The sequence below is a fragment of the Trifolium pratense genome, linkage group LG1, assembly GCF_020283565.1.
Source record: "Trifolium pratense cultivar HEN17-A07 linkage group LG1, ARS_RC_1.1, whole genome shotgun sequence".
Classification (NCBI taxonomy): Eukaryota; Viridiplantae; Streptophyta; class Magnoliopsida; order Fabales; family Fabaceae; genus Trifolium; species Trifolium pratense.
In genome coordinates, this window is record NC_060059.1 from 10,956,910 (window position 1) to 10,973,625 (window position 16,716).

At 33.8% G+C, this 16,716-nt stretch overlaps 2 protein-coding genes across 2 annotated transcripts; both read left to right on the plus strand.

Annotated features, from left to right (window-relative positions):
- Window positions 1–1,313: 1,313 nt before the first annotated feature.
- Window positions 1,314–7,354, plus strand: LOC123915347 (KH domain-containing protein At4g18375-like). Its single transcript, XM_045966502.1, has 8 exons — window positions 1,314–1,869; window positions 2,339–2,962; window positions 3,048–3,536; window positions 4,523–4,762; window positions 5,015–5,308; window positions 6,123–6,178; window positions 6,573–6,669; window positions 6,847–7,354. Exons 2-8 carry the CDS (start codon window positions 2,369–2,371, stop codon window positions 6,976–6,978), a joined length of 1,902 nt encoding a protein of 633 aa, XP_045822458.1. The 5' UTR covers window positions 1,314–1,869; window positions 2,339–2,368; the 3' UTR covers window positions 6,979–7,354.
- Window positions 7,355–11,012: 3,658 nt separating this feature from the next.
- LOC123915440 (ornithine aminotransferase, mitochondrial) lies at window positions 11,013–16,307 on the plus strand. The gene is made up of 10 exons (XM_045966593.1): window positions 11,013–11,325; window positions 11,748–11,856; window positions 12,115–12,345; window positions 12,648–12,807; window positions 12,918–12,973; window positions 13,558–13,710; window positions 14,032–14,129; window positions 14,403–14,483; window positions 15,290–15,523; window positions 15,972–16,307. The coding sequence occupies exons 1-10, from the start codon at window positions 11,186–11,188 to the stop codon at window positions 16,117–16,119; spliced, it is 1,410 nt and encodes a 469-aa protein (XP_045822549.1). The 5' UTR covers window positions 11,013–11,185; the 3' UTR covers window positions 16,120–16,307.
- Window positions 16,308–16,716: the final 409 nt, after the last annotated feature.

A 16,716-nucleotide genomic window follows, 5' to 3' on the forward strand; every position in this document is an offset into this window, starting at 1 on the left:
ATATAGAAAAAAAAAACCTATTATGTTATAAAAAGAAACACAATTGTATCAACAAAAAAAAAACACATTTTTTTTAAATAATTTATGTAAAGTTTAATATGAATGGGATACAATTATTTGTTGGTGGTAATGGGCTCAATTCCCTTTATCACTATTTTTGTACCACTGCTGCTACTCGAACACATGTCCGCTTGCATGCAAGAAAAGAGCGCTAACCAATGCGCCAAATTGGATTTCTTGATATATTTTATTTGCATCACCTACTTGTTATATTTTCAAGATGACTGGCTTACAAAAAAAAAAGTTGAGCCCCAATTTTTTAGGGGCTAGGGCCTTGCTTGTCCTGGCCCAAAACCGGGCCTGGCAATTTGTAGACATCAAACCACTCCCTTCATGTATCAAACCCAACCCGACCAATGATACTTGACAATTTAACATTATCGTTCCATATAATATATCATTCCTATTATGCCAAATACTCCAAAACAATGGCGGCACTCTATTGTAATTCTCAAATCTCGCCCTCGTCCTCACACACCAGACAATGGTTAGCACATTCTATGCTTTATTATCCAACTTCTCGTTGAGAGACAACCCCTGCATAAAAATGTCAAAGAATATGACGCGCTTTATGAGGGGCACGCGCTTTCCAAATTGTTATCCAATTCTCTGCAAAATGATATTTACCGCTACGAGTAATATACAACGCATAGCGAGCCTATAACCAAATTTGACATAATAATAGCCAATGAGGGGTGTTGCAATAATTCATTCTACCAAAACTTTATTTTTTAAAGAAAGTTTAGTTGGGCTTGTCACTGGTGGTGCTATTTTTCCTTGTATGTTTGCTCCTAAACAATAGCAATGTAGCTGTGTCTCTAATTGGAAACTTATTCCTATGTTTCAATCTCTAAATTTGCTCTTATGAAGATTTTTAGAGTTAGTATTCACCCCTTCAATGATCCTTCCATTAAAGTGGTTATTTGGCAACCTACTTCTTTTGATTAAATGTAACTCGGATAGCGTTGCCATCAATCATCTTGATTTATCTGCTTGTCAGTGGAATGTTTAGAAACAATTTTGTTGATCATTTAGACAACTATACAGTAAGTTTAGAGATTTTGAATATATCTGATTGTAAAAATACTCAAAGTTTGTGGTTATGACTTTTAACTCTATCTCGTTAGTGTCTTGGAAGCTAAGAAACATATCGATAAATTATTTACATAATCTAAGAAGCATGTTTTTTCATGGTTGCATATATCTATATGGAAAAAGTAATTAAACATTGTTTTTGGGGACAAGAAGAAGGTGAGTAATAGTGTCGGTGGTTGGTTGCGAGTAGGTTGTTACACAAAGAGAAAAAGTAATTAAACTATAGTTTTTTTTTCTCCTTAACACCATACAATTAAACTTTTCTCTTTGTGTAACAACCTGATCGCAACCAATATTATTACTCGCAATCTTCTCGTCCCTAAAAACAATTTAACGAATTTCCATAAAAGTTGAAGCAGATATAAATAAACACCAATTCCTAAACTCCCACAAAAACTTATCAAAGAGTTTAATTATTTTTGGGCCTAACCCTAATCCCATATCTTAATACAAAAAGCACCTTAGGGAAAAAATAAAAAGAGTTTTATATTTATTTAAAATAATTGAAAAGATTCTGTCAAATTTTTTTGTTTGAAAAAAATAAATAAAATGTCTTAAAACCAACGACGGAAAACCTTTTCATTTCACCAAGAAAACAATAGTCGGAAAATCTGATTAGGGTTCCGTTCCCTGAATTCTACGGCGGTCACTTTCACTCTCTCTCCGATTAGGGTTTTAAGTGACCTATTGTTCTCTTTTAGAAATTACAATCTGGTATATTCAAAATCTCTCGCATTGTTCTGCTTCTGCATTTACTCTTAGCTCAGTTATGGCGTTTCCTATTTTTCATTTGTGTTTATTATCTTCTTTCTTTTCCTTGGTGTCAAATTACGGCATTTTTTTCTATATAAAACTTATTTGCAGATATTTCTATAACCAAAGATAAAATAAAGTTTAATTTTTTTTTTCTTTATAAACTATAAGTTGTTTTCTTAAGCTATCTTGAAGAATTTATGAAAATAAGCTGAAAACAGTTTTCATAAGTTCTTCCGAACATGCTCACAAAGCTTATGTCAGTAGATAAGTTCAAATAAGTCAATCCAAACATGCCATATAGGCTATTAGGTTTGATGGATAAAGTGAAATTATAGCTTTGATAAGTTATAGCTTTATCAGAGATAAAAGAAATATCTTTCACTGGATGTGTATGTGTCTGAGTATTTTTGTTTTGTTTTGCTTTCAGGATTTGTGTGATAGTTTGTAATTTTGTAAAATGGTTGAGATTGGAAAACGATATCATTCGCAGAGAGACCACGATGGGGACAGACAGAATCAAAAGAGACGTATGGGTGAGAAAAATGATAAGGGCAATGATGAATTGATTGTTTATAGGATACTATGCCCTGTTGAAGTTATTGGGAGCGTTATCGGTAAGAATGGGAAAGTGATAAATTCGATAAGGCAAGAGACCAGGGCAAAAGTCAAGGTTGTGGATCCATTTCCTGGTGCCAAGGATCGAGTTATAACAATCTACTGCTATATTAAGGAGAAGGAAGATATTGATATTGATGATGAGTTTGATGATAGGAAACCTTTATGTGCTGCCCAAGATGCTCTTCTCAAGGTTCATGTAGCTATATTGAATTCCATTGCAGCTCTTCGAGATTTTGATAAGAATAAGCAACGAAAGGAGAAAGATGAATGCCAAATTCTTGTTCCATCAAGTCAGTCTGCAAATATCATTGGTAAGGCTGGGGCTACCATAAAAAAGCTGAGAAGTAAGACTAGAGCAAATGTCAAGGTTATTGCCAAGGATGCCACTGACCCAACACACTCATGTGCTATGGAGTTTGATAATTTTGTCTCGGTTAGTATATTAACTTATTGCACGGGTTCTTACCATCTCTCTGATTAACTTTATCTTACTATATTCTTGCTTTATTATTGAGTAGATCACTGGTGAATCAGAAGCAGTTAAAAGAGCACTATTTGCAGTTTCTTCTATTATGTACAAGTTTGGTCCCAAGGAGGACATCTCTCTTGACACAAATGTACCAGAAGCCCCACCCAGCATTATCATTCCCTCCGAAGTTCCAAATTTTCCGCCTGGTGGACTGTATCAGCCTTCAGATCCTATAATATCATCTTCACATGTTCCTCAATTTTTAGGTGCAACAAATGCTCAAGATCTGCAAGGTTATGCTGATGCAGGAAATACATGGCCTCTATACTCATCCGCCTTTCCAGTAATGTCTGGTGTTGATGCTTCTCTGTCTGAGGAGTTAACTATTAGAATCTTATGTCCCTCTGACAGGATTGGGCGTGTCATTGGGAAGGGAGGGAGTACAATTAAAAGTATGAGGCAGGCAAGTGGCGCTCGTATTGATGTTGATGATTCCAAGGCTAATAACGAGTGTTTGATTATTATAACTGCAACAGAGGTGCACAATCTTCCATTTTTATTTATAAACTCAATTATTGCTGAAGATGTTACTAGCTGTAGCTTTTGTGATATACTATAGTGTGTGTTTGATTAGCTTATTTTCTTGTGAAAGTTAATACTCCCTCCGTCCCTGATCGTTGGTCCTTTATGCATTTTTTTTACCCTAAAATTTTGGTTCTTTTAGTTTTAGGAAATGAAGACACAATTAATGATACTTTTCCTTTTGTACCCTTACAAAAACAAAACACATGCCTAAGGAGTTAAATGAATAAACCTGTCTAAATTTATTATTTCTTAATATGTGTGTTCATACCTAAAAGGACCAAAGAATAGGAACATAGGGAGTAGCAAATAGGCTTTAGCTAGCAAGAGCTTGGCACCAAGACATTTTTGAGTGAAAAATATCAAAACTAAATATACGATTCATCAGTTGGGGAAAACTTTTAGAAGGGGATTTTTGGCGCATTGGTTGAAGTTGTTGTCGCGTGACAGGAGGTAATAAGTTTTAGTTGTGGAATGGAATCAGCCTTTTGCAAATGCATGGTAAGGCTGTCTACAATATATTTGTAAGGGTTAAACCCTTCCCTATTCTCTGCTATGACTGGAGCTTTAAATAAACGGATTGCCCTTTTTGATTGGGAAAACATCGATATTTGTTAGAATATTATAAAATTTCATATAATATCTTTTATATATTAGAGTAAAATAAAATTTCTTAGGCCCATACGATTAATTTCAACCAGTGCAGGTGTACTAGACTGTTTTTTACAAGAGGTGTACTGTACATTATGTAATGTTAGAACTGTAATAATATTGTTTAACACGAAAAGTTCTTCTAGTAATTGCTTTTCATAATTAGTTTTATGCTTGATTTTCTAGTTTGCGGATAGTGATGTTCCCACATCATCCATGCTCTGGTTAAGATTATTTAGTCTTATTTTATCATCTAGTGGAAAATGTTCATGTGTTTTATGCATTTTGTAGTCGCCTAGTGATGTGAAGTCCATGGCAGTTGAAGCTGTTCTGCTGATACAAGGGAAGATAAGCGAAGAAGATGATACCTCAGTGTCAATTCGGCTTCTAGTTCCACGCAAAGTGATAGGTTGTATTATCGGTAAAAGTGGCTCAATCATAAATGAAATTCGGAAGAGAACCGGGGCTGATATTCAAATCTCTAGAAGTGATAAGCCAAAACGTGAAGATGTCAGTGATGAACTTGTTCAGGTTTGAATGATAAGCCAAAAAATCTTCATCACTTTTTTCTTTTGTTTCATCAGTATATTTATCCAGTAATGCTAGTATTTGGTATTAAAGCTCTTGTACAGAAGTTGTTGTTAATGTCCGATAACCAATCATGGTTGGAGGAAAACACAATATTGAAAAGCAAATTAGTGACTATTAAATCGCTAGTCGTTTCATGGAAATCCATTTCATTTTACATATCTGATATTTATTTTATTCAATGTTCTTTTTTAGGTGAGTGGTGCCGCTGATTGTGTAAGAGATGCACTAATCCAGATTATCTTAAGACTCAGAGATGATGTATTACTATTGAGAGAAAAGGACATTGCCCATAATTCTTCTACTGGCCATAATTCTTCTACTGGCGGTGAATCCTTCTACTCAAGCAGTGCTGGTCTTTCATTCCCATCTATGCTGCCTTCTTTTCCTTCTGTTGCTGCTCCACTGGTTTATGATCAGAGGGCTGAAGGTGCAACTGGCCTAGGCATGCTTTCTTCCAGCAACTTGTATGGATATGGATCTTTGCCGGTATCTCTCTCTATCCCTCTCTCTGGAGTACCATACATTGTTTTGTAACAAGTCCTTGTGATGCTTTTCTTGCAGGCATATCATGGCTTGTTTTTACTTTTTACAAATATTATTTATTTATGTTGGTTCTCTGTCTTGATTCTTCAAGTTCTAGGATTATTCAATATATTATATTCGGATAAGGAAAGTATTTTTCCACCTATTTCATGTTAAATTTATCTGTCAATGGTGGATGGCAGTTTATGGTGCAAGACCAAAATATGCCACAACTGGATGGCTGATGGCTTTGCAGCCTCTGGTAGACATATGCAAATATTACATTAAAAAAGTACCATAAAACTGCAGCGTATAATACAATTAAAACTTGAAACATGTAGAATTCACTAAAAATAACATACTTTTGAAACTTAAAACATAATGTCATAAGTCTTGTAGCATAAGTTAAATAGAAAGTAAAAAGTTAAAAACCATAAAGTTCAACCGTTTATTTCGTCTAAGGACTAATATTTAATCTTCTCATTTCTCACATTAACCCCTTTCACTTGCTGTACAGTCAAATTTTATCTTATGGTTCTTTTATGGGTTTGAATAGAGTGGGTGAAATAGTAAATATTGATTTTTCTTATTTACTATTTGGGTGGAGGAGGGAGTTGAAGAGATGGTTTAGTAGAGATGTTCCTTTTATTCAGTATTTCTACCCTGTGAAGGTTCTGCCTGGAGCATCTTTTGTTACATATCTGTATTCCATTTTGTTTCAAATTGTATCTATGTTACTATTACTGACATCATCTTTTGTTTGAATCTATGTTAATAGATGGTGGAAAATGGCTATGGATCTATATCTTCATACGCTTCCAATCTTTATGGAGGGTTAGTATATATTTTTATAAAAATATTTAAATACTTCACAACTGATTCAGTGTCTAGATTGAATTGCACATAATTTTGGATGAACACGGCATTGGTAAAAGTTGGTTTGCAAATAAGTGATTTTTGTTTGGATACCTTTATCGTATAAGGGATACTTTTGTTCATAAACATTTTCAAGGCGACATAAAAGCATCCGGTTTGAGACACTTGCCAGCTGGCATTTCCTCAAACATTTTGTATTGTGGATGAAATCTGGTTTGAATCCTGTAAACATGGGTTTGGTCCCAACCGAACATGCACAATCCCCAAGTTTTCTTTCTTTAACTTAATATTAAATGGTCCAATGTTAAGTTGTTAATTGAACTTGTGTTTTTGTTGTACCTTTATCGTGCAGATTGCCTCCTCCATCAACTCTGGATATGTTGATTCCTGCTAATGCTGTTGGTAAAGTGTTGGGTAAAGGAGGGGCAAATATAGCAAATATCAGGAAGGTTGGTTCACTCAATCTTGAATTTTTCAGTTGTTTATTAAATGCAAGAACAATTCATTTCTTTTTACTTTGTTTATACTTATAATAATAATGAGAAACTAATTTATTTATTCTCTCATACCCTATGCAAAATTTGCTTCATATGATGTCTAATTGATGGCTTCTTGATTGACACCAGATTTCAGGAGCAACAGTAGAGATTTCTGACACCAGATCTGGCCGTGGTGATCGTATTGCCCTAATATCTGGCACACCTGAACAGAAACGTGCAGCTGAAAACTTGATCCAGGCATTTATCATGTCCACATGAATTGTTAAAGTTCTTTCTGGGGCGGTTTTGAAGGTGAAAAGTTTAATTCTTGAAGCATGTCCATATTCATCTCCTTAGTTCCACTAAGTTAGTCTGATGGTCTTGGAAAGACAAACTTCTCCAGGGTTCTTAAACTCGGATCCTGTTCTTCCATATCAGTGGCTAACATGACTGTGCTTGATAATCCATTTCTAGTTTTGTATGTAGGAATAATAGTTCCATTCCCTTTTATTTTCTTTACCTACTCTCATCTGTGTTTTATCTTAGAAATCTTGGATCTGTCTGTCCTTTTGTAATGTTTGTCTTTCACTACCGTGGAGTCAGCTCTATTTCCAGAAATTATTTTCAGAGGAGAACCACGAAGCGGTTTTTATTTTGTTTCTGGTGGCTCACCCTCTTATGCTCCTTTCCTGCTGAAAATATCTGCCATAATAATGCAAATGAGATTGCTGAATCTCTCTAGTAATCTCCATTGTCTAGTATCCTTAGTTATGCGACGTAATTTAGTCACACAGGGAAGTTGTGTGGTGAATCTGAAGAGTTTCAGAATACTCTTGATCATTTTCTTCCCTCTGATTCTATTTCTATTTCTTGCAATTCTGTCATGCCGTGCATGATGGTATTTGCAACTAGATATAACCATTTTCTTGTTATATCACCAAATGTGATTCATTATATACATAGAAAAGTGCTGTAAGGAAGATATTATTTTGTCAAATTAAAAGAAATTCGTTTAGACAGAGAAGATTAATACAGAGAGGTAGGAGGATACAACGTCTTCCTCTTCTTTGGTGTACGAGAACAGAAAACTTAAAAGATCACAGAAAAGCATCATGAATGTTGTCAATATCATTGATCGTTGACTATATATAAGAGGGATGAGTGGTATCCTCCTCCTACCTATGTCTTATCCAACAATCACCCTTAAACATGAGAGACTTCTTGCATTTTTTTTGCCATATAGCACTGCTCATACTTTAATCTGAAAAGCGTCTGGAATTTATTTCATAACTTGTGTACATGTTTTCACTTCTTATCTGTCTTGTGATGGATGCCACTCGACACTCAAAGGAATACTTGGTTCTTGCTACATATTTTAGGGGTAAGGCCACAAGGTATGTCCACCCCGTGTCTGAGACTCTGTCTGGTTGGCCTATGCCACAAGGTATTGGCAGAGGCTTTTGATTTTTGAGCCCTTACAATAGGGATATCCCTCTCACATTGGATCTCAGTTCGGCAGCTGAACCATACCTCAGTTGCTGGCTTTCTCATTATTGTAGTAATCTCTTCCAATACGATTCAGAATTTTTTCATTTGATACCCTAAATTCTATAAAGGATGGCTCTTAAATTCATTTAATGATCTCTATCTCTACTCAACTAAATTTGGATTAGAGTTAACAACTTTTAGCGACCTGGTCAATATACTGTTTTATTTTCAGCGGTTTCACCAAAGTAAAAGTAAAATCTGTTTGAAATCTTAGGATGCGTATTTTTAGGATGCATTAGATAATCTTATATAATCTTATATTCTGATATTGCTATCTGTACAGTATGCCTATTCTTAGGTTGCATTAGATAATCTTATATCAACAACATTTCCCTCGCATCCATACTGTTATAACTTCTAGTGAAACATTGTCTCATCCAGATGACCTGTTGACTTGTTTCAACGTTTGTATGGTGTCAAAACTCCCATTCACTTTTTAAATTTAATGGAGTTGATTCTATCCTTCTTTCTACAATATTCAACTAAGTGATATTCATCTTTCATACTCGTTAAAAAAAATACCGATCTGCTAAAGGTTATACCTACTATGCTTGTGGACTAATTCTCTCTTGGGTTAGGTCACTAGATTTTCAAACAGTATAACCTCCTAGTTGTATTCATTACCGTCCATTCTTTTCTCTCGAGCTTTCTGCCATCATTCTTATCAGTTAGGATGTCTGGTCATTTATAATTAATAGATTGATACTGTTACTGTGCAATCAAATATTTTGAGTTGGAGGTGAATCTCTCCATTATTTCTTTTAGGGTAAAAGCATAGTTAGAGCTAATGTTAGAAATGTAAATGTTAGTTCTTGATATTTGTATGTAAACTTACTTTCTTCTTGCATAGTAAGTAGTGTAAGCATGAGACATTGTACATACAGCTTCATGACTGTCATGTCATGTCATTCATACATTTATTTATATAATGGATATACAATTAACCATAATTCGTAATTGATTTCATCAATATTGATTTTTTCAATTCACCAAAGAAACAAGGTGATGTATATTTAACTGAACATTCCAACCATGAAGCAATGATAATCAAATAAATCCAATTGTATTAATGTTGGTAATAACTGCATCTGATTGATAGGAAAAATGCAATGCAATATATGATTATGTTATAGTGGCAAATCATGGGATGGTGGTATATTTGAAATCAAAACTTGGATGATATTTTCTTTTCGGCCCCATGTATCTTTTATACCCCCAATATTCTAATTTTGCCCTTGATAAAAACTTCGGTTTGCAGAAACCGAAGTTTTTTCTAGTTCAAATTCAGGAAAATTTCGGTTAATAGAAACCAAATTTTTTTTTCAAGGCAAAAAAAATTCGGTTCGTAGAAACCGAAGTTTTTATTGAAGGGCAAAAAAGTAAAATCCAGAGGGTGAAAAAGAACCATAGGGCCTAAAGAGAAAATATCAACTTGGATTGGGCAATGACAGGATGTTTTAGGTAACCATTTGAGGGGAGTTATTTTTGCCACCTTACCATTTTCTCAAACACTGTCAGCTACTTAAGTAGAGGATGATATTTTTTCTTAAAATTTTTCTTAAAAAAATATCCGCTATTTAAGTAGCAGATGAGTAATAAGGCACGTGAGAAACACGTAGGGTGACAAAAGTAACTCCTCATTCATAGGTTCATACATATAAACAAGAATAACAATATTCACAAGTTTGTATATACAAAATCAAATGCAACTAAAAAATGTGACTAGTCAAATAAAAAGGAGTTTGTAGAAAGTGGAAAACCAACACAGATGGCAACTCGACCTTATCACCATCATCACCTTGTATATATGTATGTATGTTGTATTGTTATATTACGTACACGCAACTTGAAGCGCATGGAATTTTAAAAAAAAAATGCACCGAGCGATCCAAATCTAGTCATATACAAGGAAATGACAAACAAACAATGTTAATTTTATGTAGCATTTTTAGTATATTATTATTATTATTATTATTATTATCCTTTAGAATTATTTAATCTTGTACTTTTCCTGCAATGTTTCCCGGCAATGGCAGATGGGTGGCAACTAGCAGCAGGTATGGCACAATTTTCAAGCATATCAGGATGACTCAAAATTCTTCCATTATCGTAAACGGACAATTTTTTAATTTTTTTTAAATTTTTAAAGATTATATTCTGTTTGGTAAAAAGTTAATGAATAGCTAGTAGTTTTTAGCGGATGAACTTATAGTGAATAATTTATAAGTTAATTATAATTTATTGAATTTGTAGTGTTTGGTAAAATTAATGGTTGAATTAGCTTGTAAGTTTTTTTTTGTAAAGAACTAACTTATAAGTATGAAATGACATGAAAAATATATGTTTAATTACTCATTTTTATAATTTTTAAGTAAGATGGTAGGGGTAAAATTAGAAGAAAAAAATGCTGTAAGCAAATAATGTTTGAAAAATAAACTATAAACTAGTAAAAGAAATTATAAGCTCTTCTTAAAAAGTATTTAACAAATATATTTTTTGGTCATATGAACTTATATAAACTTATAAGCTATAAGCTCAAAATCGCCTAAATGTTAATACAATATTCAGTTTACTAAAAAGAATTTTGACTAAGAAAAATTTGTGAAATTTGAATATCAAAATCCAAACACAATTTCTGGTAAAAAAAATAAAATCCAAACACAATATATAACTCCATATATATTTATCTTTATCACTTTTTTGGTCATATTTGACGCAATAGTTTTATTTTATTAAGAAGTAGTATTCTATTCTTTCATTGCACATGATGGCCATTACCATATTTATACTTTTTTTTTGAGAAAATATTAAATATTATTATCCATATTTATCTGCCAACTTTTAATTACATCATCATGAGTTCCATTACATCAAAATTGTGGGAACCAAACGCTCATCATTAGTGCCATCATCTGAATCTCTCTCTCATCCATCATCGATGGCTTCCACTAGACATGTACACTGTTTGATGCGAAGATTTTACAGAGGTAGTAGAACCTTCGCTGTTGCCACACAACCAACCGCTTCTTCCTCTTCCCAAACAATCATCGACAAAGAATTCCAGCACAGTGCCCACAAGTATATGTTTTTCTTTTCCTTTTCTTTACTTTTGTTGCTAAAGATAACATTTTTGTTTCTGGGTCTGTCTTGTTTTCTCATAATCTTGTAATTCATCACGTTAAATTAACCTTATTTGGATTTTTGAATTGTAAGCTAAAATGAAAGTGGCCACCTTCCATTTTAGTAATGTTATCTTGCTGAATTGCTGTTTATTCTGTTATTTCATCATCTTTGGCATCAACCAATTATAACTCTAGTACCACTCTTGCAATTTGGTATTTTATTTAACTTAAAAATACACTACTATTTTTGGTCTTCAGTTTTTTTATTTATTTTTATTTGTTGTAGTTTTCATTTTGTATTGATCATTAGATTGTTACTGAGTTTAATTGATTGTATGAGATCATGTGTTGAAATAATGTTTCCTGTTTGATTTGCAGTTACCATCCACTTCCCATTGTATTTGCTCATGCAAAGGGATCAGCTGTGTGGGATCCAGAGGGAAACAAATATATTGATTTTCTATCTGGATATTCTGCAGTTAATCAGGTATAAATTGAATGGATCTTGGTAATTCACAAAGCTCTATATCGTAATTTTTATCCGTAACGGTTCCCGGATGAATGAAGGGCAGTTTATATTTATATACACACTTTTCTGTTTCCTTTGTGAAGTGGAGTTGTTTATTGATGTGGTTAAATCCATTTTAGCAATGCTACTGCTTTTCATTTTTTTATTACTTAGATTTTGGGAAAACACAATTTTGCGGAATTTGAAATGACTAGAGTGGATGTGGTTTTGCTTCAGGGACATTGTCATCCTAAAATTCTGAAAGCTTTAAAAGATCAGGCAGAAAGGCTGACTGTGAGCTCTCGAGCCTTCTACAATGATCGCTTTCCGGTCTTTGCTGAGTATTTGACAGCCTTGTTTGGTTATGATATGGTACTTCCTATGAATACTGGTGCTGAAGGTGTGGAAACAGCTTTGAAATTAGCAAGAAAGTGGGGTTATGAAAAGAAAAAAATTCCCAACGATGAGGTATAACTTCGAGAATCATGTGTCCTTATAGTTGTAAATTGTAATATCTTAATATTTTGCATTTTTCAAGATTGTTTGGTGAAATTAAATACTTGCTTGATAGGATCACTGAATACTGATATTTATTCAGTTCAGTCATTGTTGTTGTTCGTTGTTTTGAAATGACTTGTACGCAAACATTTTCTCTTTCTTGAGCACAACCATCTATTTTTTGTTGCTAATCTAGTTTGGATTTATTTTAAAATAAGAGTCAGTTAAGTTATTTATCATGTGAATTGTTTGCTAACGGAATCTTGTTCCAGGCTCTTATTGTCTCATGCTGTGGCTGCTTCAATGGCCGTACATTGGGTGTCATATCTATGAGTTGTGACAATGAAGCTACTCGTGGTTTTGGTCCTTTAATGCCAGGACATCTTAAAGTTGATTTTGGTGATGCAGAAGCCCTCGAGAAAATTTTCAAAGGTTCTGAGTTGTTCTATACACTTTCTTCAATTGTTATTATCAGTATATTTTGCTTAGCATGACATATCTTTGATATATACTAATTGAATTTTCTCCCTGATGAAGTGCAGAAAAAGGAGACCACATAGCTGCATTTATTTTAGAACCAATCCAAGGGGAAGCCGGGGTATGTTTTTGTGAGAATACTTTTTTGATTAGCCTGGCAATACTCGATATGCTCCTTTGTATGATATACCACATAGAACATGTTGAACTTCTCATGTTTTAAAAACTTGTCGCTTGTTTTATTTGTATTCCCCGACCATGTGAATTTCAGTGTTACATTCGTTGTATGTTTTGATCCATTGGTGCTGTATACTAGTTTGCTTGCAAGAATGTACATAATATATATGAGCCTTGATGATACATTACGACATGTCCTGTTGACTTATATAAGTCTAGTGAACTTCATTTTTATATAGTTCGGGTGCACTCCATCTTTCCCCGGCTTTCGTTGATAATCTAATTTAATGATTTTGTCATATAACTTGCCTGTCAAACTAGTTGTTTTTATTGTTTGTTCAATATACCGTATAATGTTATAAAAAATATGAAATCTTTTTTGCATCGTCGGATTCCTTTATCTTTACACTTTCATATTTCATCCTGTCGAATGGTTCTCAGATTATAGAGTCACTTTTTACTACGTTTTACTTCTCTTAACATATCATCGTTTCCGCATTTTTTGATATGAGTGCTATATGTTCAAAGGTGAAAATTCCCCCAGATGGCTATTTGAAAGCTGTTAGAGATCTTTGCTCCAAATATAATGTGTTGATGATTGCTGATGAAATACAAACTGGATTAGCAAGAACTGGGAAAATGCTGGCTTGTGAGTGGGAAGATGTTCGTCCAGATGTAGTGGTTAGTAATCACATTTACCTCGTGTTTATTTTATATATATCTTTATTCATCTGTAGTACTTTGCTAAAAACATCATCTTGTTGTCATAAGGTTAACAAAATATGTCGCAACTTACTGCAATTTTGATTATGCATCATTTCAATAATTTAGGTTCCAAAGTGTTTTTCAGTTATACCAATATTGGATCGTGGTCTTCAACTTGAAATTGAAACTACATGGCACGACATAGGCCTATGTTTGTAATTGATTCCAATAGATGCTTTAATTCCTTTTTATTCCACCAACATAAAGTGATTTTTTTTTATCCGTTTTTTTATTCAGATATTAGGGAAAGCATTGGGTGGAGGAATCATACCAGTTAGTGCAGTTCTTGCAGATAAAGACGTGATGCTTTGTATAAAACCTGGACAGCATGGAAGGTTTAATTTTATTATCATTTTTTTAAGCACTCCCTTTATTTAAAAATTTCTTGTCAATAGTTGTCAAACCTTGTGTCGATGAATGTGTGCTTATCTTTAAGTGTTTAGGAAGTTTCATTAACAACTTGACGAATCACGAAGTTAAATATTTACATGTTTAAGAAACCGAGTGATGGATTTGATATGACCACAGCCAATAATTTCATTTATTAAAGAAGCAAAACAAATACTTATAATGCTAAAGCTTTCTTTTTTCTATGTTACTGTTCACAGTACTTTTGGAGGAAATCCATTGGCCAGTGCAGTTGCCATTGCCTCACTTGAAGTGATCAAAGAAGAGAGACTTACTGAGAGGTATTAAATGCGTTGTGAAATCTTATATTATCAACAGTATACTTGTTATAATACGGACTCCAATATATGTCTTGGCAACTTTAGTATGTGTTTGGTTCTGCGGTAGACAGAATTGATTTTGATAGAATTGAGTTTGACAGAATTGATTTTGATAGAATTGAGTTTGATAGAATTGATTTATGTTTGGATATATTCATACAAAAGTGAGTTGAACAAAGAATTTGAGTGTAAAAATCAATTCTAGAATGAGAAGCTACAATTTCTAGCTTCAAGTAGAATCCATTCTGGAGGCAGAATCAATTATACTTTTGAGGAACCAAACAAGTTAGAATCCATTCTACATGTCCAGAATCAATTCTGGCTGCTCCAAAATTGAAACCAAACATACACTTAGTCTTTTTACCTTTTTAATTTTGTCCCAAAACTTTAGTCCTTTTAAGAAACCAATGCACATTTAGTGATGTTTTACCATTTGTACCCTTACTAAAGTTAAAGTATTAATTAGATATATTTTCTCTTTCTTAATAAAGTAAGGGTAAAAATGACTTTACTTATCATTTCTTAATCTCCGTGCAAAACTCCAAAAGGACTAAAGTTTTGGGACGGAGGGAGTATTATTTTTCCTAACTTGAGTTACTTCATTACGCAACATCTGCTTGTGAAACAAAAGCTTCAACACTAAGCAGTACTAAGTTAGTGTGATTTATTTGATTTGGTTCATTCATTCTCTCTACTTTGAAGTTTGAACCACTCTCTTTGAGATATTAATGTGTAAACTAAGCAATTGATGCATTACTATGAAACAGATCTGTCAAAATGGGAGGTGAGCTTCTCGGACTGCTGCATAAGATTCAGAAGCAATACCCGGACCATGTGAAGGAGGTGCGGGGAAGAGGATTGTTCATTGGTGTGGAGCTTAACAGCGAAAGTTTGTCGCCTGTATCAGGCTTTGAGTTAAGCGAAAAATTGAAGGAAAGAGGAGTTCTTGCCAAGTCAACACATGACACAATTATTCGCTTCACTCCCCCACTCTGCATAAGGTAAGAAAGTGATGAAAATGAGCAATGCCTAAGTCAAGGTCGCTTGCGCGCTAGGGATGTTACCTACTTAGTCTGTTAGTCATCATAATAACATGTTGAGTACAAGTTATGCATCTTGGAAAACATTATGGGCTTATGGCCCATTTAGTTTGCGAAAACATTTTTTATTTTAAAACTGTAAAACCTTGTTCGCATTTTTTTCAGGAAACAGTAAAAACAAAATACATTATTTTCAATGTTTCATGTACAAATATTTGAGAACAGAAAAGAATCCAAACAAGGTGATACTTCTGTAATAAAAAGTGAAAACAAGCCAAGGAGGCACTTAACTCCTATAATTTATAAGCATATTTAATTTATTGAGAATGAAAACAAAATCTTTTGTGGCATCCTTACTTTCATCGCAAGATATTTTGTTCTAGGATCTGACATAAAGTTATCCTTGCAGCGCGGAGGAGATCCAGCAAGGTTCTAAGGCCCTTGCTGATGTGCTGGAAACTGATCTACCAATGTTGAAGAAGATGAAGCCAAAAGACGCTGCTCCTCCAGCTGGCCCTAGTGCATGTGATCGTTGTGGTCGAGTCGTGTATGGTTAACCATATAATGAATGAATGGTCTGTGAATTTTATATTTTATTTTTGTTTGGAAAAGGATATCTCATGGACTCACAAATGTTGTTTTATAATTATACATGAACCAAAAGAAACTAATAAAATTTACCATATTGTATTTATTTATGAAATTAAAAAATGTCACCAGGTCATTGAAATCACTTATTCCTAGTGTCAGTGTTGTCTATTCCTCCTGATCAGATCACACAAAATTCTTCAATTCATTTATTTAGTGTGTTTGGTTAGCTTCTATCCACCGCAGCCGCGCATCCAGGCCCCTCCCACCACGGAAAACAAGAAGCTACCATTTGTTGCTTCAGAAAAAAGCGTGTCCAAGGCCCTTCCCATCGCAGTTCCAAACATACACTTAATTTCATTCAGTTCACACTATGAGTAGTTATTCTAAGTTTTTTGTATCAGATATAATTATTCTATCAAGGTTGGGTACATGCACATACAAAAAATTAATAATGGTCCAAGTAGCTAACCAGTAATTTTCTTTGAAGATATTGAATGCCCCATTTAAAACAGTTTATAATATGTTCTTGATTAAATGGAGCATGTTATGCAAAGTTAATGTCC

Coding starts and splice junctions, on each gene's coding strand:
- LOC123915347 (XM_045966502.1), top strand. CDS start 2,369: ATGGTTGAGATTGGAAAACGATATCATTCGCAGAGAGACCACGATGGG. Junction 2,963..3,047: donor AGTTTGATAATTTTGTCTCG/GTTAGTATATTA, acceptor ATTATTGAGTAG/ATCACTGGTGAATCAGAAGC. Junction 4,763..5,014: donor TCAGTGATGAACTTGTTCAG/GTTTGAATGATA, acceptor GTTCTTTTTTAG/GTGAGTGGTGCCGCTGATTG.
- LOC123915440 (XM_045966593.1), top strand. CDS start 11,186: ATGGCTTCCACTAGACATGTACACTGTTTGATGCGAAGATTTTACAGA. Junction 12,974..13,557: donor CAATCCAAGGGGAAGCCGGG/GTATGTTTTTGT, acceptor ATATGTTCAAAG/GTGAAAATTCCCCCAGATGG. Junction 14,484..15,289: donor GAAGAGAGACTTACTGAGAG/GTATTAAATGCG, acceptor ACTATGAAACAG/ATCTGTCAAAATGGGAGGTG.